The sequence below is a fragment of the Cavia porcellus genome, unplaced genomic scaffold, assembly GCF_034190915.1.
Source record: "Cavia porcellus strain 051 isolate PalLab524CR breed Dunkin Hartley unplaced genomic scaffold, mCavPor4.1 scaffold_7, whole genome shotgun sequence".
NCBI classification, from domain to species: domain Eukaryota; kingdom Metazoa; phylum Chordata; class Mammalia; order Rodentia; family Caviidae; genus Cavia; species Cavia porcellus.
In genome coordinates this window covers 54,975,319-54,998,288 of record NW_026947490.1, presented here as the reverse complement: position 1 = coordinate 54,998,288, position 22,970 = coordinate 54,975,319, and the positions used below count along the sequence as shown (strand labels likewise).

Below are 22,970 nucleotides of genomic sequence, written 5' to 3'. Positions count from 1 at the left end.
ACAGCGCAGCCTGCTGTGATTCCTCTCCAGGGTGCAGTGAGCTCTGAAAGACAGAGAGTCTCCCACCATGTGAGCCCAGGGCCTGGTGCACAATCAGCGGGTCAGCAGTATTAAGTTAACAATCCAACCTGCTCCTCCCCTTTGGGTACACAAGTGTCAGGCTCTGGGGCTGGAGACGATGCCTCTCAGCAGTAGAGCGTTTTCTGAGTGTACATGAGACCCTGCATTTAATCCCCAGCATGGTCAGTGAGTCAACCAATGAATCAGTCAGTGTCAGACCTTGACTTTCATCACAGGTACATCTGCTTTTTTTTAAAACTTTTTATCGGTACCAGAGATCGAACTCACGACCGCCTGCTTGCAAGGCAGGTGCTTATGCCGCTGAGCTAAATCCCCAACCCTCCTATATCTGCTTTTAAAGTATAGATTTATGAGTTCTACTCATAGAGGTTAAAAAAACTAGGGCCAGGGTTAGGCCGAAGGAAAACAGTCATTTGCTTTTCTTTGGCCTCTTCTCAGTGGGCTCTGAAGCAGAGCCCTGCATGGCACTGACAATGAAGGCTGCATCTGACCGTGTGCTGTGCCTGCAGCCATCAGGGCACTGCCTGTGACCTGGGCAGGTACTGAACTTCACTGGGTTTCAATTTCCCTGGTAAATAGGTTCAATAGTACCACACTGATGGGCACTGGAGATGAGGCAAACAGTTCCAAGCACTGCGTGGAACACAGAAATGCAGTGTTAACGTTGGCTTTTATTTACATTAGCAAGAACCCATCCACTCTCAGCTTATCATCATCATCATCATTGTGTGTGTGCATGCGTGTGGTGCTGGGGATCCAACCGAGGTCCTTGTGAATGCACACAGTGCTGTACCACCGAGCTGCATCCCAGCCCAATGTCTCTCTTTGTTTCTGCCCTAGCGCTGAGCTCTGATGCTAGTCCCCTACACGTCTTTTCTTAGGTTATTTTTATTCCGAGACAGGGTCATGCCAAGTCACTCAGCTTCCTTGGCTGGGATAGAACTTTCGATCCTCCCAGCCTCAGCCTCCCAGAGTGCTGGGATTACCGCTGTGCGCTGCCCCATGTCTGGGACTGTAGCTCATAACACTTTGTAATGATTGTCATATGAAATTTCCAAGCTTAAAATAGCCTCTGATCCTTTTGGTGTACAAGCAAGGAGGGAAAGATGGGCAAAGCTAGAGGGACTCAAACAGGCCGGAGCAGGGAGTACAGGGTGAAAGCTCTTTCCCGGGCCATGCTTCTCCCAGTGGGAAGGAAAAGCCGGCTCTGAGAGCGGCTGAAACGGAAGTATAAACGCCACATTTAAGACCATGACCCCAGTGCCTAGTACCATGCCTCAGCCCTTACAGATGCATGGTAATGCTTCATGAGTGAATAAATAATTCAGACTCGTCGAGGAAGGGTTGTCTATACTGGAGAAAGGACACAGGACCTGCTGGAGGTGTAACAGAACCCACAACTCTTGGCAGGCTAGGCCCGGCTCGGTGCCCTTCCACGCTGGGTCGGGCGTGCAGCTAGTGGGTGCTCAGTGACTGTGTGAGCTGAGTGCATGCCAAGTAGGTCTCTGCAGCTCCTTTGTCAGCAGAGTAAAATGACTTGTCGCTGATGTGTCAGGTTTTGGTTTTTTTTTGTGCGTGAAATGAGCACTTTTTCTTGATACACCTAGAATCCTATTTGTCTTATAGATTTGCAACATTTAAGAAATTATTTATTGCTGGGCATGGTGGCATACACCTGTAATCCCACTACTTGGGAGGCTGAGGCAGGAGGACTGCTGAGAGTTTGAGACCAGCCTGGGCTCCATAGAGTTCAAGGCCAGCCTGAACTGCAGAGTGAGATGCTGTCTCAAAAAATGTATGTATTTATATATTTATGCATTTATTTATTTTCAGTGCTGGCGATCCCATCCGGGGGATTGTGTATGCTAAGCTCACACTCTCCAGTTCAGCTACATCTTCAGCCCTTTGGTTTTCTTTTCTTCCTTCCTCCTTTCCCCCTTTTCTTTTTAAAAAATTTATTGGGACCCAAAGATTTGTCCACATAAAAGTATTCTAGCTGGCTGCCTGCGTGACTAAGAACCCCAGGCTCGTCGGATCCCCGTGAACCACAGTATCAGAGAGGGGAAGCTTGCACGCAGTGGGTACTGTGCCTCCAATATCAGGCGTCCAGCCCTGCAGGCCTCAGTGGGTCTCTCCGTGTTCCCACCTCACCCAGACCGTGCGAATGGAGAAGGTGATTTTAATCATCGACGAAGCCCAGTTTGTGGACAAGACCTCCTGGGCTTTCATGGAGAAGCTGATCCAGACGGTGCCGATCTACATCATCATGTCGCTGTCGCCCAACGTGGAAGAGCTCTGTGCCGCCGCCAACGCCATCGTGAAGAACCGGAACACCACCTACGTCACGCTCGGCGCGGTTCAGCCCAAGGACATCCGCAACAAGACCTGCTTCGACCTCAACGTGAGCAGCGTCTCCAGAGAGCTGGACATGTGAGTAGCTCGGTGTTTCTCCACGCTCCCACCGTCAGATCCTTGGATGAGCCGTGAGGCGCCTGTGTCCTGCCTGCATCCCCGTGTCTGCTGTCTGCGGCCGCTGGCCAGCCAGGGACCGCTCACTTTTCCATGTTGGATGGTGTCACACCTTCTCACACTCCGAAGTGCATCCTCAGACATTTTACTGTCCATTGTTTGGAGACAGGATCTAGTTGAGTTGCTAAATTGTCCGGGGTGGGCATGCCCCACTGCACCTGGCGGGACTCCCCTTTCCATCCTCTTGTCCTAGCCCACTGAGTACCTGGGACACAGGCACGGTCCACCCTTGGCCAATGTCTCCTCTTTAGCTGGTGGTTTACAATCTTTCCTATGTGAACCTGCATCCTCTCATTCTAATGAGATTGTCTTGCTTCTGGAAGAAAGACGGCTCGGTCAAATCTCATTTAAAGTAACTCCAGGCCTGAACCTGACTCTCCACACTTGTGTGTGCGTGTGTGACCATGCATAGGCACCTACCCATAGGAGGGAACAATCAAAGGTACATTGACAGAAGTGACATAGGGACAAAATTTTATTGGGGCATTGTTTTGAAACACTAAGCTGGGCATGGTAGTACACGCCTAGAATCCCAGCACTGGGGAGAATGAGGAGGAAGATCATGAGTTTAAGGTCGGCCACCCTACACAGCAAGGGCCTATCTCAAAAAACATAAATAAATAAATTAAATATAAATAACATTAAATAAATTTTAACATAAATAAATAAATTTTAAAATCAATATTTTAAAATTAAAAATAAAAGACTGGAGACATTCCAGATGTCCATCACTCCGGAGATAATTTTAATAAATTAGCAGGCATCCAGCAAGTGGAGCATTAGACAAGAGTGAAAAGAGAAAAAGGATCTAATGGTAAGAAGGAATGACCAGGACCCACTGCTGAGTGCTGTAACCCAGGCTTTGTGCATAGCACTGTCCTGTACCTGAGAAAAAGGTTAAATAGATCTGCATGTAGATGCCCATGCATTTGTTTCTTTTTTAAAAGAAAGATCAGAGAGATAAACCAAGAACTAATCAAAATCATTACCTGTAGAGTGAGGAAGAGAAATAAGTTTGAGGAGGTACCTTCTTGATGCATTTTTAACTTAAATTTGGAAAGATACAAGTGTCTTATGGAATTAAAAAAGTGAAATAAAAGTCACATATATAGTATAGTATAGTATAGTAGTACATACCTATAATCCCAGCACTTGGGAGGCTGAGGCAGGAGGATCACCATGAATTCGAGACCAACGTGGGCTGGGCTACATAGTGAGACCCTGTCTCAAAAAAAAAAAAAAAAGAAAGAAAGAAAGAAAGAAAGAGAGCTGGATCTGGTGGTGCACACCTGTAATCCAGCTATTCAGGAGGCTGAGATGGAAGGATCGAAAGTGTGAGACAAACCTGTGAAATTTAGTGAGACCATGTTTCCAAGTAAAATAAAAAGGGCCAGGAATGTAGCACACTTGCCTGTAATGTGTGAAGCTTCAATCTCCAGTACAAAAAAAAAGTCCCTAAAACTAGAAAACAAACTGTAACAAGTGGCAATGAGAAGAGATTATTTTTAAAAGATCAAAGAGGCAAATAGTTACCCTTCTTAAAAGATGATTCATGCTAGGTGTGGCGGCCCAGAGCTATAATCCTAGCCTTCAGGAGACTGAGGCAGAAAGATGAAGTGTTCCAGGCCAGCCTAGGCTGCATAGTAAGTGCGCAGACCCCAGAGGTCTCCAGAGAAGAAAAGACGTTCTTTAAGCTAAAGAGGTGGCCTTGCTCGCCCTGTAGGTACCTGGTGGAGGGGAGCTGCGGGATCCCGTTTTACTGTGAGGAGCTGCTGCTCAACCTCGACCACCACAAGGTCCTGCAGTTCAAGCTGATGGAGTCTGTGGAGAAGACCACCGTGACCTGGAACAACATGTTCAGTGAGTCCGCAAGCCGGCCGATCTGTCTCCCTGTCTCCGTTCTCTGGACCAGGGCGTGCTGTGGAGAAGGTGGCTGGAGCTGCCTCCGCTGCAGCTTCCCCTGGGGTGAGGTGGCAAGAGGGGAGGGGGCAAGACTCCCCCACAATGGGCGAACGAAAGAGAAAAAGAGCAAAAGGAAAAGTGTACCCTGGTCTGGGGACACAGCATGGGCTACCGTGAAGAGTACCTGGCGGGCTCCCCATGGGGGCCTCATCCTTATAACGCCCCCCACATCTCCTGGGAATCTGCAGAAGTTCTACACACAGGTCCTGGGAATTACCTGGTGCTGGCTGTCCTGGGATCTTGTCATTGACAGGTACCATTTATTTCCCTTAGCTAGCAGCTTGGCCACACCCTGCCTCCCTCTCAGAAGGAAAGATGTGCTTATAACCTAGGAGGAAACACAATTCTGAATTTTCCAGCAGTAAAATGACTCATCCAAACATTCTGGGAGCCTAAGGCAGGAGGTTTCTAAGTCTGAGCTCAGCCTGGGTAATTTAAGTGACTGAGTGAGACCCATATCTCAAAATAAAACATTAAAATAAAGAGCTGGGGTGGAGCTCAGTGTGGAGACCCTACTGCAACAAAGCAAAACAAAAACCTGGCTTATAATGAACGGCCAGCTGGGTCCTGCAATAGACAGGCTGGAAGGTGGTGATGGGAGAGGCCCCAAGGAAGCCAGGTGGGAGCATGAGTGCAGGAAGGAGGACAGTGATTGTGCCAGTGAGGGTGGGGATTATGGGAGACCACAGGACCACAGGGCGCAGGCTCCTGCTGGGACCTCTCTGTTTACTCCCTTGGCAGACTTTCAGGTCCACAGCTGGGATATACGACTCGAAAAGACATCTCTGCCACTTTGTCCCTTGAGTCCCAAGGCTGGCTGACTTGCCTTCTCTCCACCTCCAATGTCATCTTTTCTTGCAGTGCTGGGGTTTGATCCCAGGGCCTTCACCTGAGCTGCATCCCCGGCCTTTATTTTGTATTTTGAGCTGGGAGCTGGATCAGTCATTAAGTTTCCCGGGCTGGACTCAAACTTTCCCTCCTCCCATCTCAGAGAGGTGAGGTCACAGGTGTGAGGCACCACACCAGGCTGTGTCCTGTGTTTGTTTGAGGTCTGAGATGTCCAGGAAGCAGGAAACATACCTCCTCACCCTACTTGGCATGGAGTCTTTTCAGGGTTTGGGATTCACACAAGCCAGGGTGCCTTCACAGCGGGGGAGCAAGACCCACATTAACATCACTAAGTCTGCAGGAAGAACCTCCTCCCCTGAGGGTTAGGGTTAGGGTTCAGGGGGACAAGCTGGAAGGAATAGAGGGAAGTGGCTTATGGTACTCCTGGGTAGAAAGACTCCCACATGTCAGAGAGAAGAGTGTGGTCAAAGTAAAGGTTTGTGTGTTTTGTTTTTGTTTGTGTGTTTGTTGAAGGGAAAAGAGACCTGTTTATTTTTATGGAGAGAGTTTTTTGGTTTTTGGTTTTTTGTTTTTTTTTTTTTCCTTTCTGGATAATTAGGATTCAAAACAAACAACTCCCAAAAAGAACAAACTGAAAAGACTTTCCCTGACCAAAGTAGTTTTAAGGATAGGAATGGGTCATCAAGCAGGCAAAGACTTCTATGATGATTACTTTCAGATTAAATAATTCCACTAGAATAATATATTAGCCAAGAGAAGCATATATGTAAATATAAATGCCACAGAATAGCACTGTTCCTACAGTTTATATATTTGTTTACTCACTCAACAAACATTTATTCTGTGTATGAGTACCTTTAAATATAACCAGGTCTCTCCCCTACTTAAAACTCTTTGGTGTTTGGATTAGTCACTTTCCTGTCATTAGGACAAGATGTCAGATACTTGCAACTTAAAGAAGAGGAGGCAGGGCACAGGGGCACACAGTTGCACATTCAGCAAGTTGAGAATCTGAGATCGGAATACAGCAAGTTTGAGCCCAACCTGAAAAATGTAGGGACTTAGCAAGACTCTGACTAAAAATAAAAGTAAACAAAGGCCTGGGATTATTGTGAAGGCCCTGAGTTCAGTCCTCAGTATCTGAAAAATAAATAAATAAAGGAGAAGCTTACCTTCTCTCACAATATTTTCACAGGGGTTAGTCTGTGGCTGTCTTAGTCACTTTTTACTGGTCTCTGAGACAAAATACCTGATGCCCAAAGTTAAGGAAGGAAAGGTTTATTTCTTACAGTTCTTGGAGGTTTCAGTCCATACTCAGTTGGCTCCAAGGCAGGGTGGCATGGTGGGGCCGCAGTTCATGGTGGCTGCAACAGCAAGGCAGAAACTGCCAAAAGAGAGACAGACCTGCCTTCTTCCAGCAAGTACATCATATCCTGGCTCCACCCCTGGGCGGGTGTAGCATTCACACCACAAATCCAAGCGCTAGACAATGAACCAATCACAAACACATAATTGCATGAGGCTTGGGGGCTGTGGACATAAACCATAACAGTGGATGATGGGCTTCAAGGCAGAGATGGCGTGCTGGAAGGCCATCTGGAGGAGAGATGCCCAAGCCATAGTAGCCAGGAAGCAGAGAGAGAGAGAGAGAGAGAGAAAGGAGGAGCTGGGAACAAAAATACACCTTTCAGGTGACTCCCTCAATGACCCAGCTTCAGCCAGGCCCTACAGGCCTCCTCACAGCACGTTCAGCTATGGACGCATCAGTGCATGAATCTGTTATAATTATAGTACCCCATGATCCAATCACCCTCCAACAGTCCCATTTTTGAACACATGAGACTTGGGAGACATTTTAGATCTAAACACAACACTTTTCCCCTAACCTGCAAAACATTCATGTCCATCTCATTAGAAGTGCCAAAGTGCCAGCAATTCTAGCATTATGAGAAAGTTCAAGTCCAAAGTCTCTTAGGAGACTCAGGGCAAACTTTGAGCTGTGAGTCCCTATAAAAATAAAAAAAGTTAAATATTCCAGACATACAATGCACAGGGTGAGAATTCCTATTCTAACAGGGAAGAGTGTGGGGGATAGAAAGGAATTGGGCCAAAGCAAAACCACAACCCAGGAAGGCTAACATGAAGTCCCCTGTCCAGCACCCAGGACATTGCTGGTGAGACACAAGCTCTGAAGGACTTAGGCAGCCCTGCCCATAGCCTTGCCAGTTGCAGTCCATATGGCTCCTCTCTCAGGCTACATAGTAAGGACCTGTCTCAAAAAAAAAAAAAGAAAAGAAAAGAAAAAGAAAAAGCGATATATGAAATTTATATTGAGGTGCTTTAGAAATATATGTACATACCGCAGAAACACAGGGTACTGCAAATGCAGCAAAATGATAACAATAGGCGAACTTGAGTACACAATACCCGTGACTCTTATTTCTGAATCACATCATGAAATTACCCTGTTAATCTAGATGTCTCTTGTTTATATCTGTTTCTCATTAGGATGTGAGTTCCATGAGCCAGGAGTTTTGTGTACTCCTGAATCCCCAGACCTAGGAGGATGCCTGGTACCTAGAGACATTATTAATAGTGATTGAGTGATCCAAAGAATGGCCACCATAGTGCAAGGTCCCGGAGAGGGCATTATGAAAGCATAAAAGAGCATGGCCCAAATCATACCCTTGATCCTCATCCTCCTGTTCCCCCGCTCCCCGCCTGGTTGCCACACAGACACACACTGATCTGTTTTGGTATCCACCCACCTTGGCGTCTCCAAGCCGTCCTCTTCCTGTGTCCTCCCTACCTCCCTCTGAGACACCCCATCCTTCCTTGACTCTGTCCAGGAGTCTGATCCTCCTGTGACGGAAAGCTTCCACTTCCATCCTTAACTCTGTTCGTGTTATTTTCATGTATTATCTTTGCCCTGGCTTTGTCTCTCTGTCTCTGTCTCTGTCTCTGTCTCTGTCTCTCTCTCTCTCTCTCTCTCTCTCTCTCTCTCTCTCTCTCTCTCTGTGATCTCCAGCCCTAATCTCACTCTTGACTTCAGATGCTTATTTCCAGTTTCCCATTAGATGATCTCATAGACCCCTCGAACTTAACACATCACGTCCTTGCTCCAACATGGCATCATTCCTGTCCCTCTTGTTTCCCTCTCTATCTGCCAGGCCCCCCAGCCTTGGTGTCTTTAGGATGGCTTTGCTCCTGCTGCCCACTTGGCCTGGTTCCACGCAGCCTCCCTTCTCCATACTCGGACGCGATGGCTTCTCACATAAACTTCCCTCAGCTGTCCCTGGCCTCTCCTAAATGCTGCATCTACAGTTACTGTTGTAGCCCATTTTCAGTTGCTATAACCAAATACCACACACCGAGAAAATTACAAAGAACAGTTCATTCAGCTCTTGGTTTGGGGGAGGAAGGTCCAAAGTTGAGGAGCTACTTCTAGAGAAAGCCTTCTAGCTGGTGGTACAGGGCATCCCATGGCAAGATGGAACAGGCTTGCTGCTTAACACTCTTTCCTCTTCTGCGAAAGCATCAGTGCAGTCATGAGGGCCATCCATACACTCCCGTCTATGCTAATTACCTCCTGAAGTCCCCACTCCACACAGTTATGTGTGATTTTAAGCTTCAACCTGCACTTTAGAGGCACAAACCCAGACAACAGCGCTTAGAGACAACTGGTGGGACCCCTCCTGTCTACTCTCCAGAATGCTGTGCTCTGTGCCTGTCGCCTCTGGGATCAGGTCCAGTCTTCATAGGTTGGTGTCCACGTCCATCACCCACAGGAGCTGCACCACGCCGCTCCATCAGCCTCACTTTCCCTGCAGGGCACTTTGGGTCTTCTAAGACACTGCACTGATCGCCTGTTTTCTACTCGGAATATCTCTTCACGCTTCGAGGAGCAATCAGTACACCCCGAGGCCCTTCGCCCTCCCGGTCTGGATCAGTTGTTCTATGGTCTCATGCTGTTGAGCTCCCAGTCACTCTTCTTGCAACTGCAGTCAGGGGCTTGCACATTTGTCCCCGTGGCTCTGGGCACCTGGAGGGCTGGCAGCCTGTGTGGTTTGTGATGACAGCCTTCGTGCGGTGTGATGCAAGCTGCCGGGCACTTAGGGTCAGGGCTCCTCATGGGGCACTGGGGCACTGCCCAGATGTCCTGCTCTTAGCATGACTTATCTCTCCAGGAGACAAGGGCCTTGGCTATTTTTGTATTTCTACCTCCCCTAGACATGTCTTATGGCTGCCAAAAACCACGTGAATGACTGAAGGGACAAATAGTGCCTTGTGGGGTGCCAGAACACCAAATTACTGGGCATGTTTACTTTTAAAACCACACACACACACACACACACACACACGCACCCCTTTTTTTTTTTTTTTTTTTTTTGAGTCAGAGTTTCACCATGTGATCCAGGATGGCCTTGAGCTTGTGGCAAGCTTCCTGCCTATGCACCACCACACTCAGCTCAAAGCTCCCCATTTTAAATCTGTCTCTGGGACTGGCCGTGTGCTACTTGGGGCTCAGACTCCCACAGAACGTCTGTGTCTGAGCACGGGCATGTGAATGTCCACCAGTTTGTGAACCCATCTGAGTCCTCTTTCTCTCTTGGGACTGTGAACCAATAACAAGGCTGGGCACTGATTGAGAGGCCAACATTTATTCTTGGCTGGAAAGAGAAAAAGTGGGTGATAAATGTGTTAATCAACTTCTCAACTTATTGGGACTGAGAGGTTATTGATACAGGATTAAAAAAATAAGGGAAATTGGGTTATGGTGGTACATACCTATAATCCTAGCTATTCTGAGGCTGAGGCCAGAAGATTGCAAGTTCAAAATTTAAAAAAAATGTAGGGGGCAGGTATTTTGAGACAGAGTCTTACTATGAAATGAGACTGCTGGCCTTAAACTCACTGTAGCCCAGTCAGGCCACGAACTTCTGGCAATCCACCTGCCTCAGCCTCCCAAGTGCTCAGAATCCCAAGTGTGCCATTATGCCTGATATCAAAATTAAAATTTTAAAACAGGTCTGGGAAGGTAGCTCAGTTATATTTGGCCTTCTGAAGTGTGAGAGAGAAAAAGAGAAAAAACAGAAAAAAAAGAGGCAGCCAGGCATGGTGGCACCTGCCTATAACCACAGCACTGGGAAGGCTGAGGCAGGAGGATTGTTGTGAGTTAGAGACCAGCCTGGGCTACCAAGTGAGCTCAGGGCCAGCCTGAACTGCATGGTGAGACCTTGTCTCAAAAAGACCCCCAAAAAAGAGGCCTTTATCACGGGCACGGGAGGGCTATGGAACAGACAAAAGCATGCTCTGGGAGGTTTAAGAAAATATACGGGCTTTATTTGGAATCGACAGAACTAAACGGGCAGGCAGAATGCCATATTGACAACTGATTGGAGGAGCATTGGAGTGCACAAAGTGAGAGGTTTAACTTTTGGGTTCGCCAGAGGAACTCAGGGAGGTATCTTCCAGCGCTGTGTTAACCCACACATGGGAAAAACCTGTCAAGTGGTAGGGTACTTCCTAGCTTGAGAACCTAAGGGACTGTTCCCCAGTACTACAAAAAAAATATGGCAAAGGATAAGCTAATAAAGAGGAAGAATATTCCTGTCTATCCTGGAAAGGAATGGAGATTTTCTAGAAATCTCAGTTCTACCTCATTTTGGTGATTTTAAAGTTGTTTCTGGTTATTGTCATGACAGCTGTCCACTGTCACAGCCCTGGGGCCAGGTGGGACTTGTCATTTAGCATCCAGATGTGACCGTAATAAGTTAACAGGTTTCCTTGTGGCCACTGTGGCAGCACCTCAGATCCAGCCAGGTGTGACCAGCCCATCTGACCTCCGGCCTTCAGATTTCCTCCTCTGGAAGATAAGCATGGTTAAGTAATAAGAACCGTGAGAGTAATAAAACCCTAAAAGTCTAATTGTTACTGTAAAAAAGAGAGGAAAGTAAGGTGGACTAAGGGATATAACTGCAGGTATGTTCGAGTGTGTAGGATGGAAAACCATATAACTGAGCTTTCGTTGGATCATTGAATGGAACTGTCTCCAATTTCACTGTATGAATGTTCACTTTATATGCTTTAATTTAGTGATATGGACAACTGTTTCTGGGAAGGTAATATGTAACCTATTAACTGGTGATTTCGTACTGTATATATTTTTTTCTAGAAATACTTTATTATTTGTACCCTTTTACTGCATTGTTTTTTTTTTATGTCCTTTTTTTTTCTCTCTTAAAAAAAAAAAAAGATAAGCTGGGTCACCTTGAGGTACAGTACATCCCCAATATAGGAGTGAGTGCCGTTCCAGAACATTCCTAAGCTGGCAAAGTGGGTCATACGTTGACACACACATGAAAACCAAACCTCTGCCTCACCTCTGCTGCTGCTCCTGCCTCTGGACATCCTGGACCACTGGACTCGATCCCCTGTACAGCGAGCACACAGCAGCACAACTGTGACAGTGTCTGGCAGACACGTGAATTGTTCCCACCTCCATAATTTGAGATCTGTTCTGGCCTGTGAAAGTTGGCAACTTTGGTCGGGGATGAAATGTATGAGAGGGGGCAACAGGGTAGCAAAGCCTGCATATGACCATGAGTTACTGAATCCTATGAGATGCAACCTAAGTGGACTGAAAATCCAACTTTTTGCAAAACTGCATGGACTCTGCAAGACACCAACAGCTTCTTATTTTGGGGTGGGGGCTAGGGGAAGACAAAGACTTTTCACAGTACATTTGATTTTTATATATCAGTTTTACTTGAAAGAAGGTATCTTAGAATATTTGGTGGGGCACACGCCCCTCTGATCACTCTTTCTCACAAGAGCCCCACCCCAATGTTTATCTAAAGATATCAAGCTTTTTAAGACAAAGATGACAACGTTCAATCTTTCTCCCTCTTTATCTCCCCATAGAGACTTTCACTAAGCCAACAGATGAATTAAAACTATTTTTTAATGCGGAGGAGGGAAATGAAGTAATCTGTAGCCTCGCAGGTGGGGTCAGGCTGAAAAACTTGTCCCTCCCGACGTCATTGAAAGGTAAAGGTGTATTCAGCTTCTACTTAGCTTCACTCTGGCTTTCTCCAGGGTGGCTGTCCAAAGGAGGACTGTGCGATTGTGGGCTCTCCAGGGCTGACCCGGGGAGTGGAAGGCATCTTCTGAGCTGGCTCTCCTTCTCCTAACTAGGTTTCTCTCTCCCCTGTACCTGTTGTAGGGTCTGATTTGAACCAAGGTTTATTCTGTTGGTATAAGAATGAGTCGTAGTGCGTGAGGGGGACCATACACAAATACAGTCCTGAGACATTTTCTACCATCTACTTTCATAAGGAAGAAGTAATAAACCAGAGACGGATTATTATACTTGGAAAGAAAAGTGATTTTAAAGCAGCTCTCTGGTGTGTGTCTCTGGCCTCAATCCATGGCAGTCATGAGTAACTTTAAACATTTCCTGGGGTGGCCCGGGTCCAGCCGAAGGCTCTGAGGCATCCAGTGAATGTCATTTTCTTTACATCCACTGTCTCCCACAGTTGGAAGGCGGGCAAACTCAGCTTCTGCTGTGTTCTTCAGATGATTTGAGAAGTTGACATTTTGTCTCTAGAGGAAAGACATTTTGTCAGTGCATCTAGGAAGCCGCTGGCATTCTAATGCTGAAAGTTTTTTGTTTTTGTTTTTGCAGTTCTGGAAATTGAGCACAAGATCTTCACACTGAGTACAAACATCCCCAGCCCTTTCTTAGCCCAGTCTGAGCTTGAACTTGTGATTCTCCTGCCTCAGCTTCCCAGAGGCAGGAGAATCACAACTTACAGCTGTGCATATGCCTTGTAAATCAATGTCAATCTTGTTCTGTGTGTTTCTAGACCATAGCCTATGGTCTATAATTCTCGCGTAAACAATGTTGTAAGCTAGGCTTCTGTCTATGAGGACTGCAGAGAGGTTCAGTTGTGATGAGCGCCCATAACAGGGTCCCTGTGTGTGGCTCCCCCCGCAGAGGTCTCCCTGATCCAGCTGGACAGCATGAGCCTCTCCCACCAGATGTTGGTGAGGTGCGCGGCCATCACAGGCCTGATGTGCACCACGGAGCTGCTATTCGAGATCCTCCCCTGCTGGGACATGAAGATGATGATTGAAGCCCTGACCACACTGGTGGAAGAAGGTGTCTTTGACTGTTTCCAGACTGGCAAGGACCTCCGGCTGGCCCATCAGCAGGATGCCTCCTTCCAGGTGCATCACCGCTCCTCCAGCCTCCAGCCCAGCCAAGGGACAGGTGCGTAGCTGCTGGAAGTGAGCCACAGGTGCTGAGGTGCATGAGGTGGCTAGAGCTGATTGGTTGCCCACTGCCAGGCCCAACAGCCCTCTGTCCCCTCCAGATGACAAGGACAGAGAAGAGTTCCAGGAGCTGCGCAATGAGGTGATCCAGTGCCACATCATCCGATTCTGTAGGCCCATGATGCAGAAGACTGCCTACGAGCTGTGGCTCAAGGATGAGAAGAAAGCCATGCATCTGAAGTGTGCCCACTTTCTGGAGGAAAACGCTCACAGATGCGAACGCTGCAGGGGCACTGACTTTGTTCCTTTTCACCACTTCGCAGTGGACATTTGGCTCAACAAGTTGGACATGGCCACCATGAAGCAGCTGGTTAGATCCTATGGTTATCAATGTAAGCTCTCTTGGTTCCGAAGGAACTGTGACTACTTCCGGGTTGCCTGAGAGCTCAGAGCTAGGAGTGGGTCTAGACCCCAAGGGCCTAGACGTGGGTGTCACAGGCCCCAGGGAAATGGAGGGCCTCTTGGGCATCTGCCACTCAGTAGTGAGGCCATCAGGAGGGAGGACCTCAGGGGAAAGGGTACCTGGCTGAGTGGGGTGGGACCAGGTGGAACCACCATGCACAGGTCTCCATTCACAGCAGGGAATGGAACCCCAGGGACAGGCAGGGGGAGCAATGTCCGACTTGGAGGAACAGCAAAGTTCTGGCTTTGGAGGTTGAATATGAAACAGGTCTCAGGACAAAAGGAATGTGCACAGGAGAGAATTAGCCAGGGTTAAGAGAGTCACGTTTTGTTTTGGGAAATGTAGTAAGGCAGAACGTAGCGGATAGGCCAGTCTCAGCAGCTGGCCTTGAACAGACTGTCGAGGGCCATCAAAGTTATTTTTGGGTCCTGCAACAGGCCTTGGCAGCCTAGCTCTGGGGCACACAGGACCAGATGCCTCTGAGGGCCGAGTCCTCTGATTGTCCCAACTGGAATCTGTCATTTGCTCAAAGACTGTCCAGTAGACACACTTTAAGTAAAGGTTTAAATAAATAAAAAAGACCAGGTGTAGAGGTGCACACCTGTAATTCCAGCACTAGGGAGACTGAGTCAGGAAGATTGCTTTGCGTTCAAGAACAGCCTGGGCCACATAATGAGACCTGTCTCAAAACACACACACACACACACACACACACACACGCACACACGCACACACGCACACACGCACACGCGCACACACGCACACGCGCACACACGCACACATGCACACGCATGCTTTCTAAAAGCTTTATCATAAAACACTAATTGCATAATTAACTGCCTTACATCACCTTCAGTAGTTCTTTTCAGAGGCAAACATTTTATTTTGCAAATCTACTTTATTTCAAAGAGAAAAGAAAATAAAAGAAAACAAAATTTCCACACATCAATCAGATGGCAACATTGGTTGGTACACACATTGTCCCCAAATCACTCACCCAGAGCCCAAGGCATCTGCATTCAATTGTCCAAACAATACCAGCACAAATGTTTCTCCTCAGTGAACTCAGAGAAGTCAGTAGTGTAACTACCTTAACTATCTTGTTTATAGATACATGTATATTTACATACACACATATGTTGTTTCAGCTTCTCCCACAGCGAGACAATATATGATGTTTACATGTGTGTCTTTTTTATTTCACTTATGAGTATGGTCTCCGATTGCATCCATTTACCTATAAAAGTTTCCAGTTTATCCTTGATGGCTGAGTAGTACTCCATTGTATAAAAATGCGTCTTTTTTTATCCATGACAGAGGCAAACATTGTTAATTTTATTGATCTCTATGCATCACTTCCATATGCTAAGTGGCACATAAGTACTGCTTTGTTTCCATTTTTTTTTTTTTTGCTTACTATACTGAGGTCTCACATATACTAGGCAAGGGTTGTATAGCTGAGCTACATTCTTAGACACCCCCCCTTTTTTCCTAAACATACTCTCTGTGTTGCCCAGGCTGTCCTTGAACTTGTGATCCTCCTGCTTCAGCCTCCCAAGTAGATGGGATTACCAACATGTACAAATTAAATTCTGATATTATCTGTTTGCCTCTTGCTATGGTAGGTGAGGATGTCCCCCTGTTATACCACTCCTTGGCACTTCTTCCTCTCTGTCTATTCCTTCTACTCATTGTCCTCTGTTTCCCACTTCCCCCTTCCTTGAGACAGGGTCTCACTATGCTTCCCAGGCTGACCTTGAACTCTTGGGTTAAGGGAGATCATCCTGTCTCAGCCTTCTGTGTATCTGGCGCTACAGATGTGAGCCAACATGCCCTACTTTCCCTTATATTATTTATTAATAATGTCTTTACATTGTTAAGACTACATAAATGAACAGTGATTCTCTGCTTTCTGTAGCCTTCTATGGTTATTTCACTTAACTATCTGCATTTTCTCACTAGAAACTGGTGTCACTTTCTTTAGGACTGCTTAGTGCCGATTTAGTTACTGCAGGGTTACTGAGTGAGGGAATGTCACTAGCCCTGTGAGCCTGGCATTTCAGTGGCTTGACACAAGGGAGTCACAGCTTACTCCTGCTCCGGTGAAGATTCAGGGAAAGCTTGGACAGATGGTCTTTTGGGCGTAGTCGGGGATTTGTCTCCCAACCTGCAGCTTTGCTGCCCACTTGGGTCCTCTGGTTGCTTTCCTGTGAAAGAAGAAGGGCAGGGAGGACAGACAGCCATCTCAACCTAGAGGTGACATCTGGCACCTCTGATCTGTGAGATGGGCAGGGAACCTGCAAAATGTGGTGGTTGCCGGGCAGGAAAAAGAAGCCAGGGACTGACTTCCCCACAGGGACACCACCAAAACTGCACAGCTCATATGTGTTTATTCTCTAGCTGAAGAAGAGATCCCTGCTTCTAAACCAGACCCTGGTGAGAAACCCAGGCTGTTTCCTGAAAGTCTCAGGTATGAGCCCGTGTGTGTGTGTGTGTGTGTGTGTGTGTGTGTGTGTGTGTGTAGGAGACGGAGCACAAGCAGCTGCCATGCCCCGCTCGGTCCTTCTGGGCTCCTGGCTGCAGAGGGGAAGGGTCAGGGCTGTGTGGAGCGAGTTCGGTGGTAGGATCCATGTTGGCTCTTACGTGCTTGCTCTGATTAGTTTGGCACAGTGTTTTCACATGTGAAACTGTGATAACTCTTATTTATTTGTCTCCCTTGCTTTCTGCACTTGCACAGTCCTGAGGAAATAAGGGACAAGATCCTGGAGTTCTTTGACACCACGATAACCAAAATGAAGGCAGAGGAGGAAAAGCTCCTCCCTCAGAAGGCCTGCCAGTGTGAGGAGGTCCTCACCATGGTCATTCTGCCGCTGGCCCAGCACTTCATGGCTCTGGAAGAAAAACACAAGGCTTTGTACTACTTCCTAGAAATCACGTCTGCATATCTCCTCCTGGGTGATAACTACATGGTAAGCAACTCTCCCACCCCTCCTCCTGCCTAGAGATAACCTACGGACCCCAAAACTAGAAGGGGAATGCTAGGGTGCCTTTTATTTTGGGTCCCCAAATTCTGTCAGCACCTGTTTGCTTTGAAAACCACATTGCTGGCCAGGTCTAGTGGTGTGTGCCTGGAATCCCGGCCCTTGGGAAGCTGAGGCAGGAGGATCACCCTGAGTTCAAGGCCAGCCTGAACTACATAGTGAAACCCTGTCACAAAAATTAAAAGCCAAAACAAAGAAAAGCACATTGTCCAGACAGAAAAGGGTAAACATTGAGAAAAGAGCACCGGAATGCACGATACCACGTTCAGAGCTTTTCCCCGAGCCAGCCACCTAGATGAGAGGCACGGGCCCTGTCTCATTCCCAGCCTGTCGCAGAGGGGACTCTGGGTGGCACTGCTTCAGCAGCAGCACAGCCTTCCTCACTGACATCCTGGGGCTTTTGCCATGTTGTCCTGATTTGAGCATAAGATACCTGTAGGACTCAGAGTACCTGAGCATCTGGCTTGTGTCCCCTCATTCCCCAGAGGCTCACCCCCTTTCACAGTCATGAAATTCACGCTGAATGATCACTCATATGAATGCCTCCCACCTGTTAAAGCCCCTGTGATAGTGGAAGGGAAGTCCCGGGGCCACAGGCCCCTGAGGAGGAGAAGATTTGGTTCACATAATGGAATAAAAAGAATTCATGGGTCAGCATCTTAGGCAGCCCTGAGCTGAACAGACCAAGGTCAGACGGACAGACGGAGCCTTGGATGTGCTAACCTATGTAAGTGTCTCCCTATCTAAGGAGACAGACGGGAGGTCGGACCAGGCTGAGGTACACTGAGCTTTGCAAATGCACGTGACCTTACATTGCTTTCCCAGAGCAGTCGGCTGCACCAACTCCCTGGAAGTCACTGGAGGCGGCGCCCCTCCAGCTCACGTCCCCGCACTCCAGCAGCTTCACACGCCCACTAGCTGTGCCCAAGCCTCGGCCACCCTCGGGATCTGGGCTCTGTGTTACATCTGCTGCTACACACGGTGCCTCGTCTACCTCTGTACCTACAATTTATATAAAATGTAAAACTCATGGGAGTCCGAGACGGGAGGATCGTGAGTTCAAGGCCAACCTAGGCAGTTTAATAACAGCTTGTCTCAAAAAATTAAATTAAAATTTTTTAAAGGCTGGAAAAAAATTAAATTAAAAATTTTTAAAAGGAATGTAGCTTAGTGCAAAGAACCTGGGTTCAATTTTCCCATAGCAAAAAAGAAAAAAGTTTTTTTAAACTTTTTAATGTCAGCCTCTGTTCTCCCAAATCTTCACATATTTGATGCATATATATTCAGCATTAGTGGTGGGGACGTGGCCAGTGAGTATCAGGATAGGGAAGTTCAGGTAATCCTGGAGGCCAATTATCTAATACCTGTGCACACCCCACTGTAAGGAGTGGTGAATGGTGAGAAAAACCATAATTCAGAGCACAGCTCCAGTGCCACATCCCAGAATACATCACTTGTTCTTTGTCTTCCCCTGGAGGAAATCTCACTGGACTGGGTGAGGCCAGCACGTCATGCCTTCCCTGCCTGTCCCCCCACGGCTGCAGGAGGCTTGGAGCTACGGCCTTACCTTCATTTAACCGAGTCTGATCTTGTCTTGGGGTTCATATGTGCAAGATTCAGCTGCCTAAGGATGAAGCGAAGAGAGTCACTGTATTCCTCAGCTTCTCACTGCAGGGATCATCTAGATACTCAGCATGCTATGGGGAGGAGCGGTTTCTTTTTATTCAGATTTCAAGGCATTCAGTCCATGGTCAGCTAGCTCCAGGTGGACGGTCAGGGCAGAGGAAAGCTGGAAAGCCGCTCGGTTTATGGTTGTCAGGAAGCAGAGACGAGGAGCTATGTCACAAAGGAAAGGGCCAAATACAGTCCCTAAAGTCATGTCGCTGCGAGCCACCCAGCCACAGTGTGGAGCCTGCTCTGCTAATCTAACAGGCAGCTCCCAAGCCAATCCAGCTGGCAATGCAGCTTCACTGTCACAGCTGCTCAGAGTCTTCCCCTCCTCTTCTGCCTCCAAAAGACATCACTGGCAAAGGAACTGGGGTACCTCATCACTCACTTGAGACCCACTTCTCATGGATGTGGAGATGCTGTCGGGGCAATGGGTGCTCTGCTAGAGAAGTGAGATTGGGATGGTATTACTGAGAGGAGGAAACTGCCCAGGGTGACCTCTGGTAAAGCAACTTCCGTGACAGCACACACCGAAGGGGAATTGAAGATTTGTCCTCTTGATGGCAGGATCCAGCAGATGGCAGAGGTGTGGGTCGGGAGCTTTCTGTCCTGCTCCTGTCCAGTGTCTGCAGACTCTTCCTGAGCTGCAGAGCTGATAGAGGGCAGGTGGTACCTGGACTAGCTCCTGCTTCCCTTCCTTCAATAGAACCTGGGTCCATTGCCCCAGGTGGCCCAGATCCCTGCCAACCCCACTTTTCTCCTCTCCTGACTGCAGGCATATGTGCACTTGAATGAGGGCTACAGGCTGCTGAGAACACTCAGGAAGAAAAAATCCTGGAGTCAGACTTTTGAGCTGGCGACTTTTTATACCCTCAAGAGTCGGGTAAGAAATCACCAAAGGCATGACCTAAATTAGCTGGCTGTAGTGGTGCACACCTGTAATCCTGGCACTCTGGGAGGCTGAGGCAGGAGGGTTACAAGTTCCATCCCAGAATGGGCAATCAGCAACTCAAAGAACCCACTCCCACCTCCCTAGGGACTGGGGATGGAGGTCATTCAAAGGCCCTGGGTTCAGTCCCCAGTACTGAAGAAAAAAAGGCATGAATAAATCAGTCATTCACCCTTATGCTTTCTGTATTTTCTTCCTGCCCCACCCTGTTCCTCTCCAAGACTCAGGACCCCAAGATGCTAGACACAAATTGCCTCACTGTCACCTCCCACAGTTAGATCTTCTCCGTCCTCAGGCTGACAGCTTCCTGACGTACATTGTCCCAACCTCTAGAAATGAACACGAGCAAGCCAGCCTTTCCCTCGAGATGCGTGGCACACACACATGAAGCCACACCTTGGCGTGTTTGTTTGCTTATTTGTTTTGGTACAGGACCCTGTGCTTACCGGGCAGGCACTGTGCCACTGAGCTATATCCCCTGCCCACACCCTGGTCTTTAGCCTCCCTTTACACACCAATCTTGTATCCTTCATGCCCGGCACAGAGACTTCCTTTTTGGCCCAAAGATGAGCCTTTTGGATAAGAATGCCCTCCCCTGGCCGTCTGGCATCCTTGCATTTGCTCTTTCTCTCCCTTTCCCCTCTCCCTTGCAGATCTGCTTTAACATGGGCCAGATGGTGCTGGCCAAGAGAGCCCTGAGGAAGGCCCTGAAGTTTCTCAGACGCGTCTTTCCTCACAACTTACTCTCCCTATTTTGCTATGATCACCTGGAGAAAAAGAAACACTCCTATTATTTGAGTCAGCAGGTCCAAGCCAGCCCACCACCAAAGTAAGCGGAGGGCTGGGAGAGTGGAGGGCCTCACCCTCTCCATGTGCAAGCAGCCCCCAGAAGCGTGCTTTTCTGTTTGTCCAAAACAACATTTAACATCAGAATGTCTATGGCCCTGCCAGGCACGGTGGCACCCACCTGCAATGCCAGCACTCAGAGGCTGAGGCAGGAGGATTGCCATGAGCTTGAGGCCAGCTTGGGCTTCACAGTGAGTGCAAGGCCAGCCTGGACTACATAGTGAGACCCTGTCTCAAAAAAAAAAAAAAAAGTTTGCAGTCTTCATGAACAATATGTCTACATGGAAGATGCTCAGAATTCTTCTTTAGCATCTCTATTTTCCTTCCTTCACCTCATCTTTATTTCAAATCTGCTCTTTGAGAACCATTTCTAAGCCTGCTGGGGTTCTTTGCCTAAGCCTGCGCGTTCACTAACACCACGGCCACCCTGTGGGAGCTCTGTTTCCATGACACACGTCAAGGATCTTTGCTGCCCCGGCAGTGACCACAGGCACTCTTGGAAGGCCCTGGGCCCTTCCCTTCAGTACTTCCGGCCTGAAGTGGCCTCGAGCTCCCCCTCCACAGTGCGGAAAGCCATTTCCTTTGTGAAGTGGAGGCCTCGCTCTGATGGAGGGGCTGGGCTGGAGGTGGACAGGACTTGGCCACCACTGCCTTCCAGCTGCCTGCGTGGAGTTGTTACTTACCCTGTCTGAGTTTCGTTGAGGCTTCTTCCAGGTGCTTTAACTGAGTCACTGTAAGAATTGCCCAGTGAGTTCGTGGCTGCCCTTCTCTCTCTCTTTTTTTCTTTTTTAATCGGCACCGGGGATCAAACTCAGGACCACACACTTGCAAGGCAGGTGCATATGCCGCTGAGCTAAATCCCCAGCCCATGTGGCTGCCTTTCTCCACCGGAGGAAATGCGCTTCCTAAAAGCCACTGTTCGCATTAACCTGGGCAGGCCTCCAGCAAGTCAGGCTGGAGCCCCGAACCCAGACCCTGCACCCCTAGCCCAGCGGAATAGCCCACCCACTTCCTGTGTCCGCCTTGTGCTGCTTTCTCCAACAGGGAAGAGAGGCTGGCAGAACTTTACCAGCAGATGGCGTGCTTCTCCGTGCTCTCGAGGATCTATAGCCTCAATGATTATTTTCACCACAAATACTATGCCCAGCTGACAGCTATGATGCAGGTGAACACTGCGCTGGAGACGCAAAATGATTTCCAGGTAGGGTGTTTCTGTAGCTGTCCTTTAAATTTCTGAGTCTCATTTGGAAAGAAGACCCTAGCAAAAGCAAAATGGGATTCAAAGTCATGAGGATATGAAAAGAAAAAAGAAGCTGACTAGAAAATTTTGCCAAAGCTGGGTGTGGTGGCTCACGCCTGTAACCCCAACATTTGGGAGGCTGAGGCAGGAGGATCGCTTCGAGTTTGAGAACAGCCTGGGCTACAAAGTGAGCTCAAAGCCAGCCTGAACTGGATAGGGAGACTGTGTCTCAAAAAGACAAAGAAGAAGGAGAAGGAGGAGGAGAAGGAGGACGAGGACGAAGACGAAGATGAGGATGAGGAGAGAATAAAAAGAAGGTTTTTCCAGCAGTTCTCAAATATTTTGGGCTCTAGCTGGGCATGGGGGGGGGTGCACCTGTAATTGTAGCACTCTGAATGCTGAAGCAGGAGAATTTCCACAAGTATGAAGCCAGCTTGGGGTACACAGTGAGTTCAAGGCCAGCTTGGGTTAGACAGTGAGACTTTGAGTTTTTAAAGAAAAAACTACACAAACAAACAAACCAATAAAAATCAGCCCCAGCATCACATACACTCTTAAAAATTATCGAAGATTCCAAGTGGCTTCTATTTATGTGGGTTATAACTAGTCATATGATCATAGAACAAAAACAGACATTTAGAAAATATTTTAAAAGTCAAACACATTATATCTGAACATTTTCATTTTAAAAAACGATATTTCTCCAAATGAAAAACTAAAATGTTAAGTGATAGTGTTACTTTTTTGCAAGTAAACTGGGCTTGGGTTACACAGCTGTAATCTCAGCATTCTGAGCAGCTGAGGCAGGATGATTGCAAGTTCCAGCCCAGTCTAGATAACTTAGTGACTTATGAGACGCTGTTTCAAAAATAAAAATAAAGGAGCTGGGTATGATGGTGTACACCTGTGACCACAGCATTTGTGAGGCTGAGGGAGGTGGGTCACAATTTAAGCCCAATCTGGGCTACATAGTTAAGTTCCAGACCAGTCTGAGCTACATAGCACAACCCTGACTCAAAAAACCAAAACCAAACATTTATAAATAAAGCTGGGAATGTAGCTCAG

General features: G+C 47.8%; 1 protein-coding gene and 1 long non-coding RNA gene across 3 annotated transcripts in view; one reads left to right on the top strand and one right to left on the bottom strand.

Annotated features, from left to right (window-relative positions):
- Adcy10 (adenylate cyclase 10) overlaps window positions 1-22,970 on the top strand; it is a 74,221-nt gene that overhangs the window by 43,383 nt on the left and 7,868 nt on the right. For both annotated transcript variants that reach the window (XM_063253606.1, XM_003468699.3), the window contains exons 17-26: window positions 2,237-2,511; window positions 4,334-4,470; window positions 12,346-12,471; window positions 13,421-13,696; window positions 13,800-14,090; window positions 16,562-16,631; window positions 16,899-17,130; window positions 19,646-19,753; window positions 20,473-20,648; window positions 21,710-21,866. In XM_063253606.1, the coding sequence (XP_063109676.1) occupies window positions 2,237-2,511; window positions 4,334-4,470; window positions 12,346-12,471; window positions 13,421-13,696; window positions 13,800-14,090; window positions 16,562-16,631; window positions 16,899-17,130; window positions 19,646-19,753; window positions 20,473-20,648; window positions 21,710-21,866 (1,848 nt within the window). The remainder of the gene's footprint in view (window positions 1-2,236; window positions 2,512-4,333; window positions 4,471-12,345; window positions 12,472-13,420; window positions 13,697-13,799; window positions 14,091-16,561; window positions 16,632-16,898; window positions 17,131-19,645; window positions 19,754-20,472; window positions 20,649-21,709; window positions 21,867-22,970) is intronic.
- LOC134476982 (uncharacterized) lies at window positions 2,503-9,554 on the bottom strand. Its single transcript, XR_010048845.1, has 5 exons — window positions 6,711-9,554; window positions 4,790-4,900; window positions 4,338-4,453; window positions 3,748-3,831; window positions 2,503-2,926 (listed from the first exon to the last, which is right to left on the bottom strand). It is a non-coding gene; the product is annotated as an uncharacterized LOC134476982 (long non-coding RNA).